Here is a 23,784-nt window from a genome sequence, read left to right as displayed (position 1 = left end):
ATTTATTTTTTTTTTTTTTGGCTGATGCTGCATAAGCTCATACATTTGCTTTCTTGCATCACATGCCACTACTACTACTACTACTACTTGTTAATCCATTTGGACTCTTCCATGTCCACTTTCTGTTCACCCTTTTCTTGAAAAAAGTGTTCATTACTGACAGTCCTTGAGATTCTGCAAATTCCACAAGTCTTTCACCTCTTTTATTTCTTTCACCAATTCCAAAATTTCCTATAGTTCCTCTTTCTGTGCTGTTTTGTCTTTTTCCAACCTTAGCATTGAAGTCCCCCATAATAATAGTGTAGTGGGTTTTCTGCTCATCTAGAAGACTCTCAATTTCAGTGTACATTTCTTCAACCTCTTCATCATCATGACTTGATGTTGGTGCATGTGAGCAATTGCAAGGTCACTAATAATGATCAACAAAACATCTATTATTAACAAACAAAATTTTACACAATTTTACAAATGAGCAAGCATTTCATAATATCTCATTGAGAAAATTTTTCATGGTTTCTCTCTTCCTCCTTTTCAAATGAAACACTTAAATTTAATTCTAAAATTGTCCAATCAACACAAAGTTAAATGTAGTCTCTTTTGATTCAGTCTTTTGTCACAATAAATTTTTCAAACTTCCATGGTGATAAATAACTTATGATCAATAATTCCTGTTTCATATATTGCTCCTTTCTAACATACTATCTTAAACATTCTCCTAATAACCTTTATCGTCAATAATAATTTTAATCAACTTAATAATTAAGTTAATGTCCTCCTTTGTACTATTAATTTCTTAACTAAGTTCAACATAAAATTATCCTGAAAAGACATTAATAGAACTTAACATTAATTCTTTTAAGAAGGTCCATTCCTAAATGTACATTCTTCCTTTTACTCTCGATATGACTCCTACAAATGGTGCAGTAGGACTTGAATTAAGATTGCTCCAGCCATGATGGAAGGAAAAGTTGCATTCATAATGGTTATACTACATTTTCCAATGCATCGGGTGGCTCCTGTAGCACTGCCAGATCTGTATTTACTCCGATTTTTACTTTCTATTATCTTACTCATTAAAAAACTTGACCATATTGCACAAGGTAAATGTAAGAAACTTATGGCCATAATGACTCTGCAGCTCAAATCCCCAGTTAGCGGCCGGACTCTCTCGATCCTTCTACCCTCCCCTTTTTTACACACCACTCTCTTCTTTGCACCAAAATTGCACATATTTCATATAAATTATGTATGATTGGTGCAGAAGACATATTTCTTCCATGAACAATTTTCCCCTTTCTACACGTCACAACCTGGCCAATCAAATTCTACTCTATTTATTTCAACTCATTTCTCCTTGCCTTCATTTAATTATTACATTTATATAAATTTATTAGCATTAGTAGAGGCATATGATGCAAGAAAGCAAGCTTAGGTAGCATCAGCCAAAAAGAAAAAAAAAAGAAGAAAAAAACGCTCCCATTTCACCCCTCCGTTCAATCCAAATACATGTCCAGCTCAGCCTTAAATTTATTTAGGCTATCAACTTCCATAACAAAGGATGGAAGTCTGTTCCACCAAACAACTACGCGCTGGCTAAAGGCAAACTTCTGCACATCTATCCTACATCTGTCTTCCCTCTATTTGAATTTATGCCCTCTCAGGTGATTATTCTGAGCAAGAGGAAGAATCCTATTAGCATTAAGCATGCTCAAACCATTCAAGGCTTTATACACCACAATCAGATCACTTCGGAGGTGCCTTCGGAGGTTAAATTTTGCAAATTACAGTGTCTCCAGACACTGTAATTTGCAAAATTTAAGCCTTTCTTCGTAAGAGCAAGCAACCCTTTATTCCATTCACTAAACTTGTTGCCCTTCTCTGTACTCATTCCAACAGCTCTACATCCTCCTTAAAATGAGACCTCCAGACGTGTATACAGTACTCAAGGTGTGGCCCGACCATTGCCTTATACAAGGGGATAATGACCTCCTTATCCCTGCTACAAAAATTCCTGTATATCATTGACAAGACCCTATGAACTACTCTTGCAGACCGTCTGTACTGCTTAGAAAACTTCATATCTGCCTGCACAATTACCCCCAGGTCCTTTTCAATCTCTACCACTGTCAGTGTGGTACCACAGAGTTGATATCTCTGGGATTACTGCTTCCCATATGTAGTACTTTACATTTGTCAATGTTAAACTTCATTTGCCACCTCTCAGCCCATCTGCTCAACTTTTCTAGATCCTGTTGCAGCAGTGTACTGTCATTAGTGTTATTAACAACCCTGTCAACCTTCGTATCGTCTGCAAACTTGGACATTAAGCCTGATATACCATCATCAATATCATTTATAAATACAGAAAAGAACAATGGACCCAACACTGAACCCTGAGGGACTCTATCAATAATATTAGTCCATGATGAGCAGTGTCCATTGATTACCACTCTGTCTTCTCCCACTCAACCATCCCTTTATCCACAGCAGCAATTTGCCTCCAATGCCACACTGCTCCAATTTGTTCAGCAGTCTTCCACGTACAACAGTATCAAAAGCCTTTCTAAGATCCAAATATATGATATCAAAGTTATTCCCTGCAAAGGAAGTTATTCCTTGCCTTCATTTAATTATTACATTTATATAAATTTATTTGTAAGCTCCTCAAGCTAAGTATCTTTCCATCCCTACCTTTCTCACTGAAAACACTTCCCAAAGCTTCCAATTGCCATTCTTTATGATTATTTTCAGTTGAGGGCCCTCCTTTCTCTGGGAAACATAGAACTAAAATTATATCTAGTACTCATTAAACTACTTATTTTCCACTATCTAAAGTTTATTCTTATCCTACATTTGTCCCAATCATTCTGCTCTTTTTTGATTTCAAAGCTTGTTTCTTTGATCTTAATTGTTCCTTAAATTCACCACAGAGACACACATCTGGTGAGTATGGGCTTGGCAAACTCAGGATCCTGAGCTAGATATGGTAATTCTTCTCTTTCTTGTTGAATTCCCTTCTATTTCTGACTCTCTCTCTCTCTCTCTCTCTCTCTCTCTCAGGGTAATGTGGGAATTATTTTTTTTTTTTGGCTGGTGCAGCATAAGCCTTGGGATTTTCCTTGCACCATATAGCTAATAATAACATTTGTTATGCTTTTGACATTAAATAGACTTTGCTCCTTCTGAATTCTGAAAAGTGTTTCCTAAATTCTAGCTAAACTTTACATTCCTTTTCATGGAGATAATCAACTAGCCTTATTTTCACCTACAAGATCTTTCCTTTATTTCACTGATAACAAATTTCAACTTTTGTAAGACTGTCTTACAGAATGTATGTAATAAAATCCTTAAACATAATATTAATGTGTAGGTATAAATCAAAATAAATCATAGATTTAATGCGATTGTTGGATTTGTTTGTTTGGTGTTTTTTTTTTTTTTTTTTTTTTTCTTCCCGAACAAAGTACAGTATAGCAATATTTGGTTCAATGGAAGACAGATAGAGCTTCAAATCTGGTTCTGCATCAAGTTTGTTCTGGTACTGAGACTTGAACAAGATATAAATTGCAAAAGCTCTCTCACACACACACACACATAGTTGAGAAAATAGCAGCAGTTTTTTCACAGCTGTTTTGCTAAGTGATGATATTCTGTTTTTAATCCAAACCAAAAGGTTATAAAATTTTCAGTCTTGAATAAATTTTAAAGTTCAAATGCTGTTGATATATCAAAAAGGTTCTCTTTTATTGTCAGTTTTAGGTCAGCCATAACCACAAAAGACTCATCAAATGGATTACAAATCCAGTTCAGATTTTCTGATATTTGTGGAAAATACTATCTAAAAAGTAACCTGTACGAAATTGAGATGCTCTTTAATATATTTTTTTAACAATTTTTCCAAAGTCAGTTCATTTTCAGTTAAAAAATTGTGTTAAGTGCTAAAGCATTCAGTGCTGTTATCAATAAAGTTGTCTCAAAATTTTAATTTTTTTTATCATGCTTTCCACTTGGTCTTGAACAGTGAAAACCGTTATATGATAAATTGAATGAAAAAAAGTATGATAAAAGTGAAAGCCTTATAATGATAAATTGAGTTCATTTATCTTCAAACAAATATCTGACAAATAAACTAAATTTTGAAGCCATATTTGGTCTGTTGTACACCCACTGAGATGAAAAGGATTAATTCTTGTCTTAATTCAAATAAATGTGTAATTACTTTGTCACGTGACGGCCATCTAGTATCTGTGTGTGTGTGCTAAAAGAGTTACATGCTCACTGCCCATTTCTTTACATAAAGAAGTGAATAGTCTGCGGATTTGTTGGTCTCGATTTTATAAAGTTTACTATTTTGACAGCATCATCTACTACACTTCTAAGTTGTTGAGACATTCGTCTCGACGCTAGAGCTTGTCTATGACTGCTACAAAGTGTCCACGAGATATTAGCACATATATATTTTGATGCAAGCAATAAGCCCACAAATTTTCCTGTCATCGATTTTGTTCCATCTGTATAAATTCCACAACACAAATGATACATACAATAAGACCAATCAATTTGCTTTTCTTCAAAATACAAGTTAATTAAAATAAAAATGTTCTCACCTGTTGTACACTCTGTCAAAGGACGACAAAACAGCTTATTTTCCTCTACTTTACCTTCATTCAAGTAGTGTGCAAATGGAATTAAAATGGCTAGATTGGAAACATCTGTGGTCTCATATAATTGCAAAGCATAAAATGTACTTTTTCTTTTACCTTTTCTATAAGAATGGATTAAACATCTTCAGACATATCATGTATTCGGTGAGACTGTTATTGGAAAAGGGTATTATACCCAATTTACTTGTCAAATTGTCACCAAACATACACCTGATAATAGCTTTTGCACATGGGAAAACAAATTTTCTGTAATAGTATGGGTTTCCCCCAGCTTTTGCTATTTCATAGCTTACTAAGTGCTTTTTCACTGTCCGAATTTTCGAGTGATATATATGAATCAATATTAGATGTTTTGATTTCTTGCAATTTTCACTTAAAAAAATCAACTGGCTTTTTTGCATAATTTTCATGTTTTGTTTCAAAATGACGAGACAAGCTTTCAAACTACTATTGGCCAGTACTACTCCACAAATGACACACTGCGGGCATGGATAGTCCTCATCGCCAAGAAATGAAAAACCTAATTTAATGTAATCTTTACAATATTTCCTCTTTTTACTATTCGTTTTCATGCCAATATTTTGAACATTTTTATGTAGTAGTTGGGAAATTTGAAAAGCTGAATGGATTTTATGGGTTTTTTTAAGGTCAACTTGGACGAAATTAGGGGATGATTTTGAATTTTGTGTTTCTCATTAACTTGCATTTCAACGTCATTGTTCTTCATGCTTCCAGTCTTCAACCAATAGTCCATAATGATTTTCAAATTTTAAAAATACTATGAATAAACAATTTAATACTGCACAACATTCAAATCCAACATGATATGGCACAGAGCAGTGACTAGCAATGTTTACCGAAGTTTGTCTAACAAATTGTAGCAGGATACTTAATGATTTTGTAATAACTGAAAGCAAAGTGGAGGAGAAATTGTCAAAGTTAAACATAAGAAAAGCACCTGGGGTGGATGGGATCTATCCAGTTATATTAAAGGAGGTGGCAAAGCAACTAAGCAAACCCTTAGCCATAATTATGAGAGCATCCTTGGACTCAGGGTAGGTTCCCACTGACTGGAGATGTGCAAATGTATCCCCAAATCACAAAGGGGGATCGAACGGTGACACGAGTAATTACAGACCAGTTAGTTTAACTTCTGTTCCGGGTAAAATAATGGAGTCACTGGTTAAAGATGCATTGCAAGATCATCTAGACAAGACTGCAGCAATAATTCAGACACAGCATGGGTTTGTTAAAGGAAAGTCTTGTCTGACAAATTTGATAGGATATTATGATGTGGCTACAAAGGAACTGGATGCAAAAAATAATTTTGATATCATATATTTGGATTTCAGGAAAGCTTTTGACACTGTTGCCCATGGAAGACTATTGTACAAATTGGAGCACAATGGTATTGGGGGTAAGTTGCTGCAATGAATAAAGGGATGGTTAAGTGGGAGAAGACAGAGGGTGGTAATCAATGGGTGTTGCTCTTCGTGGACTAATGTTATTAGTGGTGTCCCACAGGGTTCGGTGTTAGGTCCACTGTTGTTTTGTATATTTATCAATGATATGGATGAAGGTATATCAGGCTTAATGTTGAAGTTTGCAGATGATACAAAGGTTGTCAGGGTTGTTAATGACAGTAATGGCAGTGTGCTACTGCAACAGGATCTAGATAATTTGGGCAGATGGGATAAGAAGTGGCAACTGAAGTTTAACCTTGACAAATGCAAAGTACTGCATATGGGTAGAAGTAACCCCAGAGAAACGTACCAACTGTGTAGTACTACACTTAAGGTGGTAGAAAATGAAAAAGACCTGGGAGTAATTGTGCAGTCAGATATGAAGTTTTCTGAGCAAAGCAGACAGGCTGCCAGGGCAGGTCATGGGGTTTTGTCAATGATATATAGGAATTTTGCTAGCAGGGAGAAGGAGGTGATTATCCCTCTGTATAAGGCAATGGTCAGGCCACGCCTTGAGTACTGCGTACAGGTCTGGAGGCCTCATTTTAGGAAGGATGTAGATTTACTTGAGCGTGTAAGAGAAGGGCAACAAGATTGGTGAGGGGAATGAAGGGATCCTCTTACCAAGAGAGGTTTAAGTTCTGCAAATTGCAGTCGCTGGAGACTAGGCACCTGCGCGGTGATCTGATTGAAGTGTATAAGGCCTTGAATGGGTTGAGCATGCTGAATTCTAATAGGATCCTTCCACTTGTTCAGATTATGAACCTAAGGGGGCATAAATTCAAATTAAGAAAGGACAGATGTAGAATAGATGTGTGGAAATTTGCCTTTAGCCAGCGGGTGGTTAATTGCTGGAACAAACTTCCATCTGTCATTGTGGAAGTTGATAGGTTGAATAAATTTAAGGAGGAACTGGACCGGCATTTGGAGGGAATGGTGTGATTTTTTTTTTTTTTTTTTTATTGGCTGATGCTGCATAAGCTCATACACTTGCTTTCTTGCATCACATGCCACTGCTACTACTATGTGACTGAACGGTGCGGTGCGATACATATTTGCACATTCGCACCCAATCTCTCACTAATGCCTGTCATGCATGCTCGCTACGTAAGTGAACTGAACCAAATCACAACTAAATATAAATTTTGAATGGAACTGCATAAATTAATATTAAACCATTTTGTAGTTTACAAAAATATACCTATGTAAATCTAAGCAGATGCCATTACAGAATTTTTTGTGCAAAAACCCCCTGGAACACTTTAGCGAACTCTCAGGGGTTCGGGAACCACCGATTGGGAACTGCTGTTATACAACATAATGCATTGCAGATTGCACTTCTTTTATGACATCTTCCATTCATAGTCTATATATTGAAGCTCATGAGACCATCTATCTCCACAGAAAAACACTACTACTTAAGTATGCAGCCAATATACAAAGTTTCCATCTGCATCTTACTGAGCCAATCTCTTCAAGCCACCACCAGAAATCTCTACTGAAATCAATCAAGCAAAATAAAACCACCAGGCCTATGCCTACTTGAACTAAGGCACAGTTGGAATGTTTGTATTCTCAAGAAGCAACAGATATGAATTACTCTCACCCACCATGGGTTCCTCCTCGATTGACCTGCAACTTAAATGACCTGTATTCATGATTTACTGTAAACTCCTCTAACTTGGTGGTTGTGCTGGAGTATATACACTGCCCATCTTAAAAATTCCTAGGAAAGCACTGCCACGAGCCGCTAAGCAGGATGTGTTGGGAATACAAAGAACATAAAACCGAAGTCTCTGATATTATTATTAGCAAGTGGTACAAGCGGCCTCTGTAGCCGAGTGGTCAGGAGCGGGAGTGCAATAGCACACGCTCTTCGAGTAGACAGGAGTTCAAGCCCCTGACTGCTAAATACGGTGGATCTGCCAACCCGCACTGGACCAGTGTGGCAGATTATGGTTCATTTCCCTCAGCATGAATTGTTGAGGAGGTTTCCATCCTGCAGTGGGTTGATAATGGCTGATAATGGATACAAGAAAGCAAGCTTATACAGCATATTAAGTCAGGGGAAAAAATCCCCTTTCACCTATCCCTCCCCTCCAACAGTTTGTCTAGTTCTTCATGAATTTATTCAAGTTATCCACTTCTTTCAACATCAGACAGAAGTTTGTGGAACAATCACCCACCTGTTGGCTAAAGGCAAACTTCCACACATTCTGTAACCATCTGTCTATTCTGTAATCAGCCTTCCTCAATTTGAATTTATGCACACTTGCCTGAGCGTAGTCTGACTAAGAAGAAGTATTCCATCAGCAATGAGCTTGCTAAATCCATTCAAACCCTTATATAGTATTAGTATTAGTAACGGCCGCATGGTGCAAGAAAGCCTATGGCTTATGCTGCATCAGCCAAAAAAAAAAAAAAAAATCCGAACAAAACAATGATAAAAACAAAAAATAAATAAATAAATAAAATAAACTAAATAATAATAATTAATAAATAAAAAAAAACAATAAAATAAAATAAAATATAAATAAAAAGGAAATTAAACCTATCATCCTATGCGCTTCCCTAACCCGAAAGTACTATCCAGATGACCTTTGAATTTCCTCAAACTGTTGGCCTCTACCACCCATGAAGGCAACTTATTCCAGTAATTTATAACTCACTGGCTAAAATAAAACTTCCTGCAGTCCAATCTAAACATTTCCCCCCCGCAACTTGAATTCATGTCCCCTAGTTCTAGCATCATTTATAATCTTGAAAATTTTGTCCTCATTCATTTTACTGATGCCTCTCAGAGCCTTAAACACCTCAATCAAATCTCCTCTAAGGTGTCTAGTTTCCAAACTCTGCAACCCACATATTCAAAGTCTTTCTTCATAAGGACACCCTTTTGCCGATCTCACCAGGCGAGTTACCCTTCTTTGCACCCTTTCAAGAAGCTCGATGTCTTTCTTTAGGTGCGGTCTCCATACTTGAACACAGTATTCCAAGTGTGGTCTAACATAAGCCTTATATAATGCAATTATCACGTCCCTATCTCTACTTGCAAAAGTTCGATAGATCATCGATAGGACACCATGGGCCTTCCTTGCAACCTGTTTACAATGCTCAGAGAATTTCATGTCTGACCGTATCGTAACACCCAAGTCCCTTTCCTCCAGTAATATACCTCAATCAGATCCCCTCGCAGGTGCCAAGTCTTTAGATACTGCCGTTTGCAGAAATGAAGCCATTCTTCGTAAAGCATTCCATTGTTCCCCTCATCAATCTCATTGCCCTTCTCTGTACCTGCTCCAGCAGCTCTAAATCTGTTTGTATACTATAAATACAGTAAATAAATTTGATAAATTAAAGAGCCCCTTAACCCTTCAGCAGGCACTCAGCTACAAACTTTGCTGAAAACACATGGATAGAAATATCCCAGAATAACATATCAAATTTGATGCTATACCCAATGAAATAAATAATGAAAAATACCTGCAGGTAATTGTGCAGTCAGATATGAAGTTCTCTGAGCAATGCAGATGGCTGTTAAGACAGCTAATGGGGGTTTTGACAATGATATACAGGAATTGTACCAGCAGGGATGAGGTAATCATTTTACTGCATAAGGGCAATTGTTAGGCCCCCATTCTGGGTAATGCATATAGGTCTTGAAGCCTAATTTTAGAAAATATGTGAAACTGTTGGAATTGGTATAGAGAAGAACAACAAGACTGAGGAAAACAAAAGGGTACTCTCACCAAGAAAGCCTTCAGTTGTGAAAATTGCAGCATCTGGAAACTAGGCAGCTGTGAGATCTAATTGAGGTGTTTAAGGCTTTGAATGAATTGTGTGCAAATTGTTAAACACTCTTGCTAAGACACATAAGGAAGCATAAATTTAAATTAATCAAGATGGTTACAGAATAGATGCAGAATTTGCTTTCAGGATGAAAGTTTTTGTTGAAACAAACTTTCATCCAACATTGTAAAAGCAGGTAGTTGGAACAAATTTAAGGAGGAATTAAATTATTAGAAGAGTTGATCAGGTGATATCAAATTTTTTTTTTTTTAATTATTACTTTTATTTTTATAACTATATTTTTTTTGTCTGATGCTGCATAAACTTGCTTCCTTACATCATTTGCCAATACTAACTTTACATCAAAAATGTAAACTATTTTATTTTAAAAATTACAATTACACCAGCTTGAATTTTAATATTCCTCCAGTATTGTATTCACTTTTGATCTGTACCATTAATTATTTTTATTGAAAAAGTATAGCCATACAAAAAATTATTAGTTCTGTATTCAAGTAAAAAGTGTGCTGTTTGCCAATTTTCCGTGTGCCATTACTATGCCAATTTTCCATAGTGTATCACTTTTGATTTTGCTACTCTAAGATTTCACTGCACACTACAGTTTTTTTTTTTTTTTTTAATAACAAGATTTTTTCCTAAAGATATTTGCTCATATTATCCAATGTAGTGTAGGAGTAAAATTTTAGTCTCATTTTTCTTTTTTTTAGAAAGAGCTGACTCTTGAAGAGAATATACCAAGCTCCGACTCAGATTTTTTTGGTACCCCTCATGAAAAATTTTTTTTTCATAACTCAAGAAAAAAAAGCACCATTTCTCAGAAAAATGCCCAATAAGTAAAAATGGTCAAATTATATTATGCCATGGGTGCAAATATACTGCCCACACCTCATACTCCTCCCACCCTTCTAGGCACAGTTTGTCTAGTTTTCCCATGAATTTATTTAAGCTGTCAACTTCTACAACAACAACAACAACAGATGGAAGTTTGTTCTAGCAATCAACCACCGGCTGGCTAAAGGAAAATTTTTGAATATCTATCTATACAACTGTCTGTCCTCAATTTGAATTCATGTCCCCTCAGGCGATTAGGCTGGGCAAGAGGAAGAATTTAATCAGCATTGAGCCAGCTCAAACCATTCAAAGCCTTATACATCTCAATCAGATCACCTCGCAGGTGCCTAATCTCAAAACACTAATTTTCAAAACTTAACTTAGCTTTCTTTGTAGGAGCAACCCACTGTTCCATTCACTAATCTTATCGCTCTTCTTTGTACTCGTTCCAGCAGCTCTACATCCATCCTACAATGAGGCCTCCAGCCCTGTACACAGTACTCAAGATGTGGACTGGCCATTGCCTTATACAAGGGAATAATCACCTCCTTATCTCTGCTAGAAAAATTCCTGTATATCAATTATAAGACTCCATGAGCTACTCTTGCAGACAGTCTGCACTGCTCAGAAAACTTCATATCTGACTGCACAATTACCTCCAGGTCCTTTTCATTCTCTACCACCTTGAGTGTAGTACAACACAGTTCATACTTTACTCTGGGATTACTGCTACCCATATGCAGTACTTTACATTTGTCAATGTTAATCTTCAGTTGCGACCTCTCAGCATATCTGCTCAACTTTTCTAGATCCTGTTGCAGTAGTGTACTGTCATTAGTGGTCATATCTTCTGAAAACTTAGACATTAAGCCTGATATACCTTCGTCAATACAATTAATAAATACAGAAAACAACAATGGACCCAATACTGAACCCTGGGGGACTCCACTAGTAACATTAGTCCACAAAGAGCAGTGTCCATTGATTACCACTCTCTGTCTTCTCCCACTCCACCATCCCTTTATCTACAGCTGCAATTTGTCCCAATGCCACACTGCTCCGATTTGTACAGCAGTCTTCCATGTGCAACAGTATCAAAAGCCTTCCTAAGATCCAATTATATGATATCAAAATTATTCTTAGCATCCAGTTCCTTTATGACCACATCATAGTATCCAATCAAACTGACCAGACAAGACTTCCCCTTAAAAAACCCATGTTGTGTCCAAACTATAACTGAAGTCTTGTCTGGATGATCCAGCAGTGCTTCTTTAACCAGTACCTCCATTAATTTCCCCGGAACAGAAGTTAAACTAACAGATCTGTAATTACTTGTGTCACCCTTTGATCCTGCTTTGTGAATTGGGGTCACATTTGCACATCTTAAGGCCATAGGTACCTCCCCTAAGTCCAAGGAAACTGCCATAATTATGACTAAGAGTTTGTTTACTTCCTTTGCAGCCTCATTTAATATAACTGGATAGATCCCATCCACCCAGGTGCCTTTCTTATGTTTATCTTCAAAAATTTCTGCTCCAATTTGCTGTCAATTATTAGAAAATCATTTAGATAACTGCCAGATTTTAATACACCTCTGGCATTCCCCCACTGAATAATTCCTTATGTGTAAATGTAGAAGCAAAATATTCATTCAATTTGTTAGCTACCTGAGCAGGATCACTGACAGTTGAACCAACAATAACAAGTGGACCAATCTGATTCACCCCTTCGTTCTAGAGTACACATAAGTAAAGAACGCTGTTTTTCTTTGCATCCTTTGCCAAATATTCACTGGACACTGCTCATCGTGGACTAATGTTATTAGTGGAGATCCTCAGGGTTCAGTATTGGGTCCATTGTTGTTTTCTGTATTTATAAATGATATTGATGATGGTATATCAAGCTTAATGTCCAAGTTTGCAGACGATATGAAGGTTGGCAGGGTTGTTCAGAACACTAATGACAGTACGCTGCTGCAACAGGATCTAGAAAAGTTGAGCAGATGGGCTGAGAGGTGGCAAATGAAGCTTAACATTGACAAATGTAAAGTACTACATATGGGAAACAGCAACCCCAGAGTGACGTATCAACTCTGTGGTACTACACTGACAGTGGTAGAAAACAAAAAGGACCTGGGGGTAATTGTGCAGGCAGATATGAAGTTTTCTGAGCAGTGCAGACGGTCTGCAAGAGTAGCTCATAGTGTCTTGTCAATGATATACAGGAATTTTTCTAGCAGGGATAAGGAGGTGATTATCCCCTTATATAAGGCAATGGTCAGGCCACACCTTGAGTACTGTATACAGGTCTGGAAGCCTCATTTTAAGAAGGATGTAGAGCTGTTGGAACGAGTACAGAGAAGGGCAACAAGATTAGTGAATGGAACAAGGGGTTGCTCTTATGAAGAAAGGCTTAAATTTTGCAAATTACAGTGGCTGGAGACTAGGCACAGTTTGTCTAGTTTGTCTGTCACCTGCGAGGTGATCTGATTGAGGTGTATAAAGCCTTGAATGGTTTGAGCATGCTCAATGCTGATGGAATTCTTCCTATTGCTCAGAATAATCATTTGAGAGGGCATAAATTCAAATTTAGAAAAGACAGATGTAGGACAGATGTGCAGAAGTTTGCCTTTAGCCAGCGGGTGGTTGGTTGGTGGAACAGACTTCCATCCTTTGTTGTGGAAGTTGACAGCCTAAATAAATTTAAGGCTGAGCTGGACAGGTACTCGGAACGAATAGAGGAGTGAAATGGGAGCGTGTTTTTTTTTTTTTTTGGCTGATGCTGCATAAGCATGCTTTCTCGCATCATATGCCTCTACTAATGCTAATGTTATTTGGCAAAAAAATTGCTAGAAAGGTAAGGAAGTGATTGTCCCCTTGTATAAGGCAATGATAAGGCCACACCTTGAGTACTGCATACAGATCTGGAGCCCTCATTTTAGGAAAGATGATGAGCTATTAAAATGAGTACAGAGAAGGGCAACAAGATTAGTGAGTGGAAAAAAGTATTTCTGTTACCAAGATAAGCATAAGTTCTGCAAATTGCAGCATCTAGAGACTAAGCACCTGTGAGGTGATCTGACTGAGGTGTATAAGGCCTTGAATGGTTTGAGCAAGCTCACTGCTGCTAGGATTCTTCCTCTTGCTCAGAATACAAACCTGAGGAAACAAATTGAAATTGAGGAAAGTCAGTTGCAGAATACATGTGCAGAAATTTGCCTTTAGCCAGTGAGTAGTTGATTGCTAGAACAAATTTCCATCATCTGTCGTGGAAGTTGGCATATTAAATAAATTCAAGGCAGCAAACATTTGGAGTGAATGGATGGGTGAAATGGGAAAGTTTTTTTTTTTTTTTGCTGATGTTATAAGCTTGCTTTCTTGCATCATATGCCTCTACTAACGATAATGAATAATAATTGTTTCATTGTATCAGAATGTTACAGTCGTGATTGTTTGCTTAAAAATGAAAATTCCAATGTTTTTTTAGTTTGAGGAATTCTGTTTTATTCTCATTCCTGCACAGCTGAAATGAGAGTAAAATACACTTCCAATATTACGCTTTGGCAACAGCTGTGGAAATGTAAACAGATGATATTATAATTGATACTGTACTGGAATGCAAATAACAACAAAAGCAAATGGCAATGTATTTACAGATATATGACTTGCACTACAGAACATCGCAGAATGGTCATAAATATGTACAATATTAAAAAAATCAAGTCAATACATCCAAGTTGCTGTTGATGCGATGCATATTATATACATTATGCAAACCACCCAATATAACCACGTTCTCTACAAATGAGTAGATATTACATGACCAAGACACAGGTGACAAGTGAAAAAGGCAGCAAAATTTACTTTCCTAATAATTAACTTAAAGCAATAAAAGAAAGCAGATTAAAATTATATATAGGGTTTCTATAACCCTAGAAATGGTCCTGACTAATCGTTGGACATCTCAAGAGACTGTAATGTTAGTTGAGAACAATACGTATAGTGCCTTAACAGTTTTGTGGGGCAGAATATCTAAGAATGCAATTAATGGAATTTAAATTAAATTTCTGAGTTCATATAAATGATGTTCAAACAAATGAATGCCATGAGACCATACTATTCATCTCATGAAATGGCCTTTTTGTTTTCTCTTTTCCTTTTTTTTTAGGGGGGGGGGAGAAGGATTTCTGGTGCATCAGCTAGTTTGGTCATTGACCAAGAAACACTATCATTGTACAATAATGCATTTCTTAAACACGTACTAATTTAAGAAATGCAAGTATCGGCATTCCTGAAACACAACTCAAACATATATGGCATGAGTGTCACAAACTGGAAAAAATTACACATATAGTTGAGGCCATGCTAGGATGTTAGCCTAGAATTGACTGCACCCAGGTGATAAGTCTTGGTGACAGTAAAACGAAGAATATTGAAGAAACACTTCCATGGACTGATGAAAACATTAATAGAGTATTACTGGGACCTTCACACTTTGTTTGCATTCAGGCACTTGAAAGCTTTGACACAATTCCTGTCTATAACGAAAAACATGGGTCCATTCTTTTGCATGTTGCTATAAAAATGGTAGCTATGCTCTTACTGGAGCACAGTTGTGCTTGGTAGGTATTTGGCTTACTTAAATAATTTAAATAAACCAATCTTAAAAGCAACAGTGGCAGATAAAAATATGCTTTCAAATACAAAATGCTTTTGATAAATGATGTTCGATTTCTGATAAATGCTTTTGCATACAAAAGAATTTGTCAAAAATAACAGAAATCAGTAGTAGGGTTTTTTTTTTTAATTATACATTATTATAATCAAAACTTTCCATATTACATAATGATAAAGAACAGCATTTTTACTGCATTATTCATATAAAATCATAAGGACCTCACTGCTGCTGACAGAAAACAAACCATTCTCCAAGCATGCAAGGCACAATTTAATTTTTGCACAAGCAAGCACTTCTCAGTCTTTAATCTGCCTATGGTTTTTTTTTATTCATGAACTATTTTCATCATTTAAAAATTATGTAGCGCATACAAATGACTTACCAGAAACAAACAGTTCATAGTGAGAGGTTCCACCCGGTTATCGTCATAATCTGACAAGGAGACACAAGAATGATTTGGGATGTATGTTGAGGTTTGATACAAAATCAGATTATAGCATATAATTAAGATTCCAATGCAACAAAAGCAATGATGAAAAAATGAAGATCACAGAAAAGCATGAAAATTGCATAAGCAAAATGTTTCGACTGCCCTTGGGAATTAAATTTATAAATGCCCATAGAAAATCAAATGAATACTAGGCAGAGGTCTAAGATTTGATAACTGCGGGCTATTGATAATACTGAGAGCTTTTTTTTTTTTTTTTTGTAGGTGTGTTTAAAACTAAGCACCTGTTCAACATAAAAGTAAGTATAACTAGATTTATAGCGATATAACCGGAAAATGATATGAATGGAAACCTAGCACACGATAATTTTCAAGCACATGGCGATGGCAAGTGTTTGTCTGTCAATTCATCCCCGATCACCCTCGATAAATATTTCTGAATTTAGTTAGAACCGGTGACAGTAAGTGAAAGCACACAGCGGGGCGTACTTACCTTCCGCGATCACACGTTTAACACGGAGTTTCTGGTTTCCCAGTTCTACGACTTGACCTACAAAATCGTGATCTTCTTTAGGTGCATTGCTAGCAAAATAACCTAACGCCGATCTGAAAAGGTCAGTCATAGCGAAGAATTTCTGCTATAAAGTTTTTTAAGAATTATTGTAACAATCATCTAAAAGTCATTTCCCGACAGCACGTCCACATAGTGAAAACTGACTTTGCGCACAAGAAGCCATACTTGTGACGTCAGAATGTTTTCATCTTATCAAAAACTTCACAGAAAATAAAGCAATAGTAGAAAGTAATGAAAATATAAAAAAAAAAAAAAAACTTAAGCTCTAAGAAAAATGAAAGAATTCACTATATCAGCATTTCACAAATTTCGTCATTCAAATATATAAATGTGAAAATCATTCTCTATAAGCTTAAATTATAAGTTGTGTAAAATCGCGCCACATCTGAGGGGTTCACCATCTGGTGAGTTTGACTTGGCACACCCAGGGTCCTGACTCTCTCTCTCTTAGGTTAACTCAGATAATTCTATTTGGTTGTTCAGCAAAAGCAGCAGGCTTCCTGGCACCTTAAATCTACTAATAATAATAATCTTCAGAGAATGAAAAATCAGCTCAACACAGGCAGAGAAAAATCCAGTGTACAATGATTTCTGCGCGAGTAGCACAGTGGTATCGTCACTATCCTCCCACACCGACTGGAAAAGGCCCGAGTTCGAATCCCCTCGATTACACGAGGAACTTTAATGGGCTGTTTTCACTCCGTGGCTGAGTTAGTCGGTCTCAGGCGTAGATAGCTAGACGAAAAAACTCGTCCAGCTATCTTTTTTTCGTCCAGCAAAACAGGCAAATCGACCGGAGAACAAACTCAATTTACAAAATAAATATATGGGTAGATGTAATCATTTACAGGTGACCCTAATATAATAAGTTGTATATATATATATATATATAAGTTATATATATATAAACAACAAATATATATAACAACAACATATATATAAGTTGCATAGAGGGCACCTTCCCAGCTTCATGGAAGACTGCAACCTTAAAACTAATTCTGAAAAACTCGAACAAGTCACCACAGAACCCAGCCTCATTTCGCCCGATTGCCTTACTCTCCGTGATGGCCAAACTACTGGAGCGTCTACTCTTGTTTCGACTTTCTGTCTGTTACGAGGAACACCAACTCTCTTCAGAAAAACAATATGGCAAAAACAATATTAAAACAGGCTGCAGCACTGAAGACGCTATCAACAATCTAATAACCCAAGCAACGCACTCAGCTTTCAAGTACTCTCTTGGTATATTGGTGGACTTTGCTGGAGCTTTCGACCGCCTGTGGTGGCCCAGCGTTCTTCGGAGACTTCGGCAATCAAATGTTTCTAAAAATCTATATAACAGTATGAAGTCTTACCTAACCAACAGAAAAGTACGAGTTACTAACAAATATCAGACAGTTACTGGATTCATCCACCGGGGATGTCCGCAGGGCTCTGTGCTTGGCCCGTTCTTCTGGTCTATTGTCTTGGACGAGTTCCTGGGCTTGGATCATGGGGCGGCTGAGCCCTTGACCTTTGCGAACGACCTTGTCCTGTTGGTGCGTGCGGACACCAGGTCGTCCTTGGAAATTATTGCAAATGCGGCGCTTGTGAAGCTGCAGAATTGGGCAGTCTTGCACAACCTTACCATCTCGGCAGAAAAAACAAAATCCCTTCTCCTCAAGGGCAGACTACAAATTAGAAGACCACCTACGATGCAATTAAACTTCACTCCCATCCGACTGTACACAGAGGTTAAATACTTAGGTATTTACATTGACTCGAGTCTTACTTTCTGTAACCACCTGAAACATCTAGCCACCAAAATCCGGAAGTATGGCGCCATGATCAGGAGGGTGAGCAGAGCCGACTGGGGCCTGAAGCACAAAGCTCTGACCCTCATATACAAAGCAGTATATGTCCCGAAAGTTTGCTGTGGTGCTTCCACCTGGTACAAACAAGCTACACTAGCAAAAAAATAAACAGAAGCTGGATACAATTCAAAGGTTCATGCTACTATCAATTAGTAGGGCATGCCGCACTGTTAGCACCCCTGCCTTGCAAGTTCTAACAGTCTGTCAGCCACTCTATGTAGAAGTAGTCAGGCGAGTCCTATATTACCACCTTAGGAAAGGAACACCGGCTGAAATAGTAAATCTCCAGCTGGATCTTGCAAGTGATCCCCAAGATAGAGAAGAGGAGAATCACCCAACACCTACAAGCGATATGGCAACAGAGCTGAGAAACCACACAGAAAGGAGACATCAGGAGGCGATTCCTCGCAACTATAAACCATACTCACCCAAAGCCCCCTCCCTGGCTCTCGTCTGGTCTGCACATGACGTTTATTATCACTGGACACAGCCCCTTCCGTCAGAAACTCAGCTATGAGGATTGAAAGAGACCCGCGGTGCCATTGTGGAGAAGAAGAGTCCTGGGGACATCTCATGTATGAGTGCCCTGCCTACTATGACAACAGTAGAATCAAGTTTGTTACCACAATTCAAAGGAATCGACGTAATCAAGAGTCCTCGCTGCTGCTCGATGAAAGCACATACAGGGCACTAACTGTGTATGCGCAGGAAATCTTCGGACTGAGGCGAGCCAAGATTGCTGAAATGAGAACAACATTGGATCATGCTAACCAAGGCCTGAATCAAACTGACGTGGGTTAGCTTCTTCTCTGTTAGAGGACACTGCCCTGACAACTTGCTAATCCTTTAAAGGTAGGAACACCGCTGGCACCATTCTGGTGCGGGACTGCTGGCACTTATCGAGTGCGGGATACTGCTGCAAACCCCTTATAGGTTAGGATCAGCCGGCACCGTTCTGGTGCGGGAGTGCTGGCACTCTGGAGAACTCCTGAGTGCGGGATACAGAGTGCACTGGCCTCTGTTGATCATGCAGGAGCACCTCTCCCCTGCTATTTTAACTCCCACTCCCAGAACCCTATTTTCAGCTCACAAAGAGCGGACTGCTCCTCAACTTCAGTCCATCCTCCTTTTCCCCCTTTCTGTTCCTCCTAACTCGTACCCCTGTTCTAATTTTCCTCCCTCTCCTTTTTTTTTCACTCGGCCTTTGTCAGGAAGCTCAGACAACCTTGGCAAAGGCCAGCCAGAGTATAATGGGCAGCCTGACTCACCTCCAAGTGGTGGTGGCAGGCAACGTGGGGTCCAACTAGGGGCTCTGCGGCCAAGCAGCCAGAGACACAACAACAAAACATAACACTACTCTGACAGGAACCAGACATTACACTTTTTCTGGCTTTTACAGAGATTCTGTACTTCTTCACAAAGTACCACGGTGCAGATGTGGGAAACCACAGGTGGTGCCTTTCACAAAACATTATGCCACAATGCCAAAGTATATATAGGATAATAAAGGCCTAAAAACACATAAAATATAACAATAAAGGCATAGCAATAAAAAGATAAATTTTAAATACGAATGTAAAGGTTAATTAATTTCAGATAACTAAAAACAGAAGACGTGAAGAAAAACAGAAAATCTGACTGCGTGTATAAGGCTCAGCCAGATGACTAAAAGCGGTAAAATAAAAACCTCGTTCGTGTGTATAATGTGGACATTCAGTTAAAATATAACGAATAGTTAAAATGGTGCGACAATTCTCACACATAGAGGGTCATCTGCCCTCAGGCAGAAATGCATGCGTAAGATGACTGTGTCCTATGCGGAGGTGAACTATAAGTGCCGCGCTGCAGTTTCTGAGCAGACTGGACTACCAAAATCGGATTACAGTCTTTATGTGATACATCTTGTTCGTGACCTGCCAATGCTAATATTTTTTTCCATTGGGAGAGTAGTGGAAGTTTATTACCTGCCTATAGTCTGTATAAGGAACTCGCAGGCCATGAGTATTGCGGGGTTCGGGTGATCTGTACGCAGTATTGGCCAGTGTATTCCCCCTAATCCCAAAGTAGTTTGGAATCCAGCAGAAATGGATGTCGAATAAACACAAGGAAAGAGAATGTAGCGTCTGCTGGATTCAGGTGCCTGCGCGGGTAGCACAGTGATATCGTCACCGTCCTCCCCACACCCGGTGGAAAAGGCCCGGGTTCGAATCACGCTGACGACGCGAGGAACTTTAATGGGATTTTTTCACTCAGTGTGGCTGCGTTAGTCGGTCTCAGGCGGAGATAGCAAGGTTCCCCACCCCCAGAAACTGGGGTTTTTCGTCCAGAAAAACAGACAAATCGACCATAGAACATACGCAATTAACAGACATAAGACACAACACGGCAAATGAATTTAATTATTCGGGTGGCCGAAAAATAATAGTTTGTTGGGGTTTTTTTTTTGTTGGATCCAGGTCAGAAACGGAGGAGTATTATACCTCATCTCCGATAAAGCTTGCAGTATACACTGAGAGGATAGAATCCATGAGATATCTGGTTCCTGGCAATGCGACGCTGTCACCCCTCTCGCTAGTGGAAAACTCCACAGCTTGGCAAGTATATGGGTACACTGGATTCACGTAGACGGTAATTCAATATTAGTATGCTAGTTAGTAATATTCAATGTTAGTATGCTAGTTCGTAATATTCAATGTTAGTATGCTAGTTCGTAATATTCAATGTTAGTAAACATCGTGAGCTCTATGGCGGAGGTGGTACAGAAATTCGTTGGACAGTATCAAGAGTGTAACGGGAATACGCCATTTCCGGAATAACATATCCTCGTGGACAGCGCTGTGGGCGGAGAAACGTGGTGGATGAACGTGGCCGTCGACGTCTGTCTCGTATTGTTTCAACCAACCGGAGAGCAATAGTGGCACAAATCACCATCGATTTCAACGAGGGAAGTGTCAGAAATGTCTGCACCAAACCATCAGGCGATCATCAGCCTTAATAAGTTAAGGGAGCCGCTGACCCACCCGAGTCGTCCCATTGCTAACACCAAGGTACAGTACTCTAGGCCTCAGCTGTGAAAAAGAACATTGGCCCTGGACCTTGGATGATTGCAGACGGGTCACCTGGTTCAATAAGTCCCGTTTCCAGTTATTTCGAGCGGACGGGAGGGTGAGTATCTGGCGGAAACCGCACAAAGCTATGCAGGAGCCATGTCAACAAGGAACTGTTCAGGCAGGTGGATGGTCGGTAAGGGTCTGGGCCTGTTGAACTGGCACACGTTGGGACCTCTGGTACGTCTAGACGCATCTCTGAACAATCCAAGTTACGTTTCCATCCTTGTAAACCATCTGCATCTCTTCGTGGTTGTCGTGCATCCACAGGGCAATGGGCTCATTCAGCAAAACAATGTGCATCCCCACACAGAGCCGTAGTGAATAGAACATGGTTAGAAAAGCATTCAGCAGATTTTACCACCATGGAATGGCCTACCCGCTCACTGGACATGAACCTTGTGGAACATTTTTGAGACCCTGTGGAAAAGTCCTTTCCAGCTTTGCATCCTGCACAGGAATGCGACGGAACTATCGATGGCGGTGCAGTATGCATGGATGGAAATACCTGTGGAACGCTTTCGTGTACTAGTGGACTCAATGCCTCGCCGTGTGACTGCCCTTATTCTGGAGAAATATGGGCCTACTCGTTACTAGGTAGGTTTCCCCTGATTTCTGTCCACTCAGTGCACTTAGAGAGTCAGTATAAACCATACACCTTTAGTACTTGTGGGTTTTAATTTGGTCGAAGGCTAATTAAATAGCATACAACTCATTTATATATATGTTGAATTAGGCTGATGGATAAGTCTCATGAGAGTAAGCGAGCGTGCCAGGATGGTAGTAGATGCATTGGTAACTGGGCAACATTGTCTAACATGATATGGAGCTCTTGGACACGGATATCAAAGAGATGGTTGGCAGTTTGACAGTAGTTATAAAGAGTTTCCATCGTGGCTCAAAGATTAATGTCCACGTAGGGTTTTCTGGCAGGGATTTCAATTTAAAATTACATTTTAGTGAAAATAGGTTTCGATAAACTCAACGTATAAACTCTGGGCAGAGGAAGTTCTGAATGCCCCAGTAATCATACAGATGGCTTGGTGGTGAATTGGGTCTAGTCACCATGGTACGCTGTTTCTAGTCGATGTGTACACTTGGGACCCATAGTCTAATTTATATCGGACAAGTCACGATGAAGGTGGAGTAAAGTGCAACGGTCTGTACCCCATTTATTTGAGATATCATGTAGGAGGTTCAATCCCCTCGCTCACTTTCTCCTCAGTTGACGGATAGCGGTTAAAATGTCAACTTCTTATCGATTATGAGCCCCAAATATTTTGTTTCAGGTGCTAATGGAATGATGTTTTTCCTAGCTTGAGTTCTGGTTCAGAGTAAAGGTTCTGTTTGTGACAAAAGGTGTACGATTTCACTGAAACAGCTGGTAACAGAAATAGGTCTGTAGTTGACAGGCCATGTTTGTTTATGCATGTCCATTACCCATGCATAAACAACTTTTACAGGTCTTTACTGGGTTTTAGGAGATTGCCAGGAGCATGGGAGGTATGTCAAAAACCAAAACCAAACTAATACATTAAGGTCACATGGAAAGTTAATTCATATAACCATGTCTCGTTTGTCTGTAAATTGCGTTATTCTATGGTCGATTTGCCTGTTTGCTGGACGAAAAACCTTTGCTATCTACGCCTGAAACCGACTAACTGAGCAACAAGCGAAAAAAAGCACATAAAAGTTACTCGGGTCATCAACAGGATTCGAACTCGGGTCTTTTCCACTCGGTGTGGAAAAAACGGTGACGATACCACTGTGCTATCCCACTGACGGGGGTGGGTATGTCCAGTGAAGATTCAATTGAAAAAGTTCAGCAGTGAAGATTGATTTTTAATCAAGATTTTGGAGCATTACATAATATATCCCATCAGGGCCATTCCTGTTCATTGAGATGGTAAGAGACTGCTGAGGTTCACACATAAGCGTTAGCATTAGTAGAGGCATATGATGCAAGAAAGCAAGCTTATGCAGCATCAGCCAGAAAAAAAAAATTTCACCCCCCCCCGTTCGTTCAAAATACCTCTCCAGCTCAGCCTTAAATTTAATTAGGCTATCAACTTCCACTACAAAGGATGGAGGTCTATTCCACCAACCAACTACCCGCTGGCTAAAGGCAAACTTCCGCACATCTATCCTACATCCGTCTTTCCTCAATTTGAATTTAAGCCCTCCCATGTGATTATTCTGAGCAAGAGGAAGAATCCCATCAGCATTGAGCATGCTAAAACCATTGCCGGTCCTAGTATCCAGACATTGGAATTTGCAAAACTTAAGCCTTTCTTCGTAAGAGCAACCCTTTGTTCCATTCACTAATATTGTTTCCCTTCTCTGTACTCGTTCCAACA

General features: G+C 38.9%; 1 protein-coding gene across 2 annotated transcripts in view; it reads right to left on the bottom strand.

Moving 5' to 3' along the window:
• The window catches only part of aux (cyclin-G-associated kinase), a 703,221-nt gene extending 686,601 nt beyond the window's left edge, over positions 1-16,620 (bottom strand). For both annotated transcript variants that reach the window (XM_090387776.1, XM_090387775.1), the window contains exon 1: positions 16,387-16,620. In XM_090387776.1, the coding sequence (XP_090243902.1) occupies positions 16,387-16,516 (130 nt within the window). In that variant the 5' untranslated portion in view covers positions 16,517-16,620. The remainder of the gene's footprint in view (positions 1-16,386) is intronic.
• Positions 16,621-23,784: the final 7,164 nt, after the last annotated feature.

Source organism: Mastigoproctus giganteus, chromosome 13 (assembly GCF_048544385.1).
Source record: "Mastigoproctus giganteus isolate SK-2022 chromosome 13, ASM4854438v1, whole genome shotgun sequence".
In the NCBI taxonomy this organism is placed as follows: Eukaryota; Metazoa; Arthropoda; class Arachnida; order Uropygi; family Thelyphonidae; genus Mastigoproctus; species Mastigoproctus giganteus.
The sequence above is the reverse complement of the archived record's forward strand: the minus strand, read 5'-3'. Positions and strand labels throughout refer to the sequence as shown.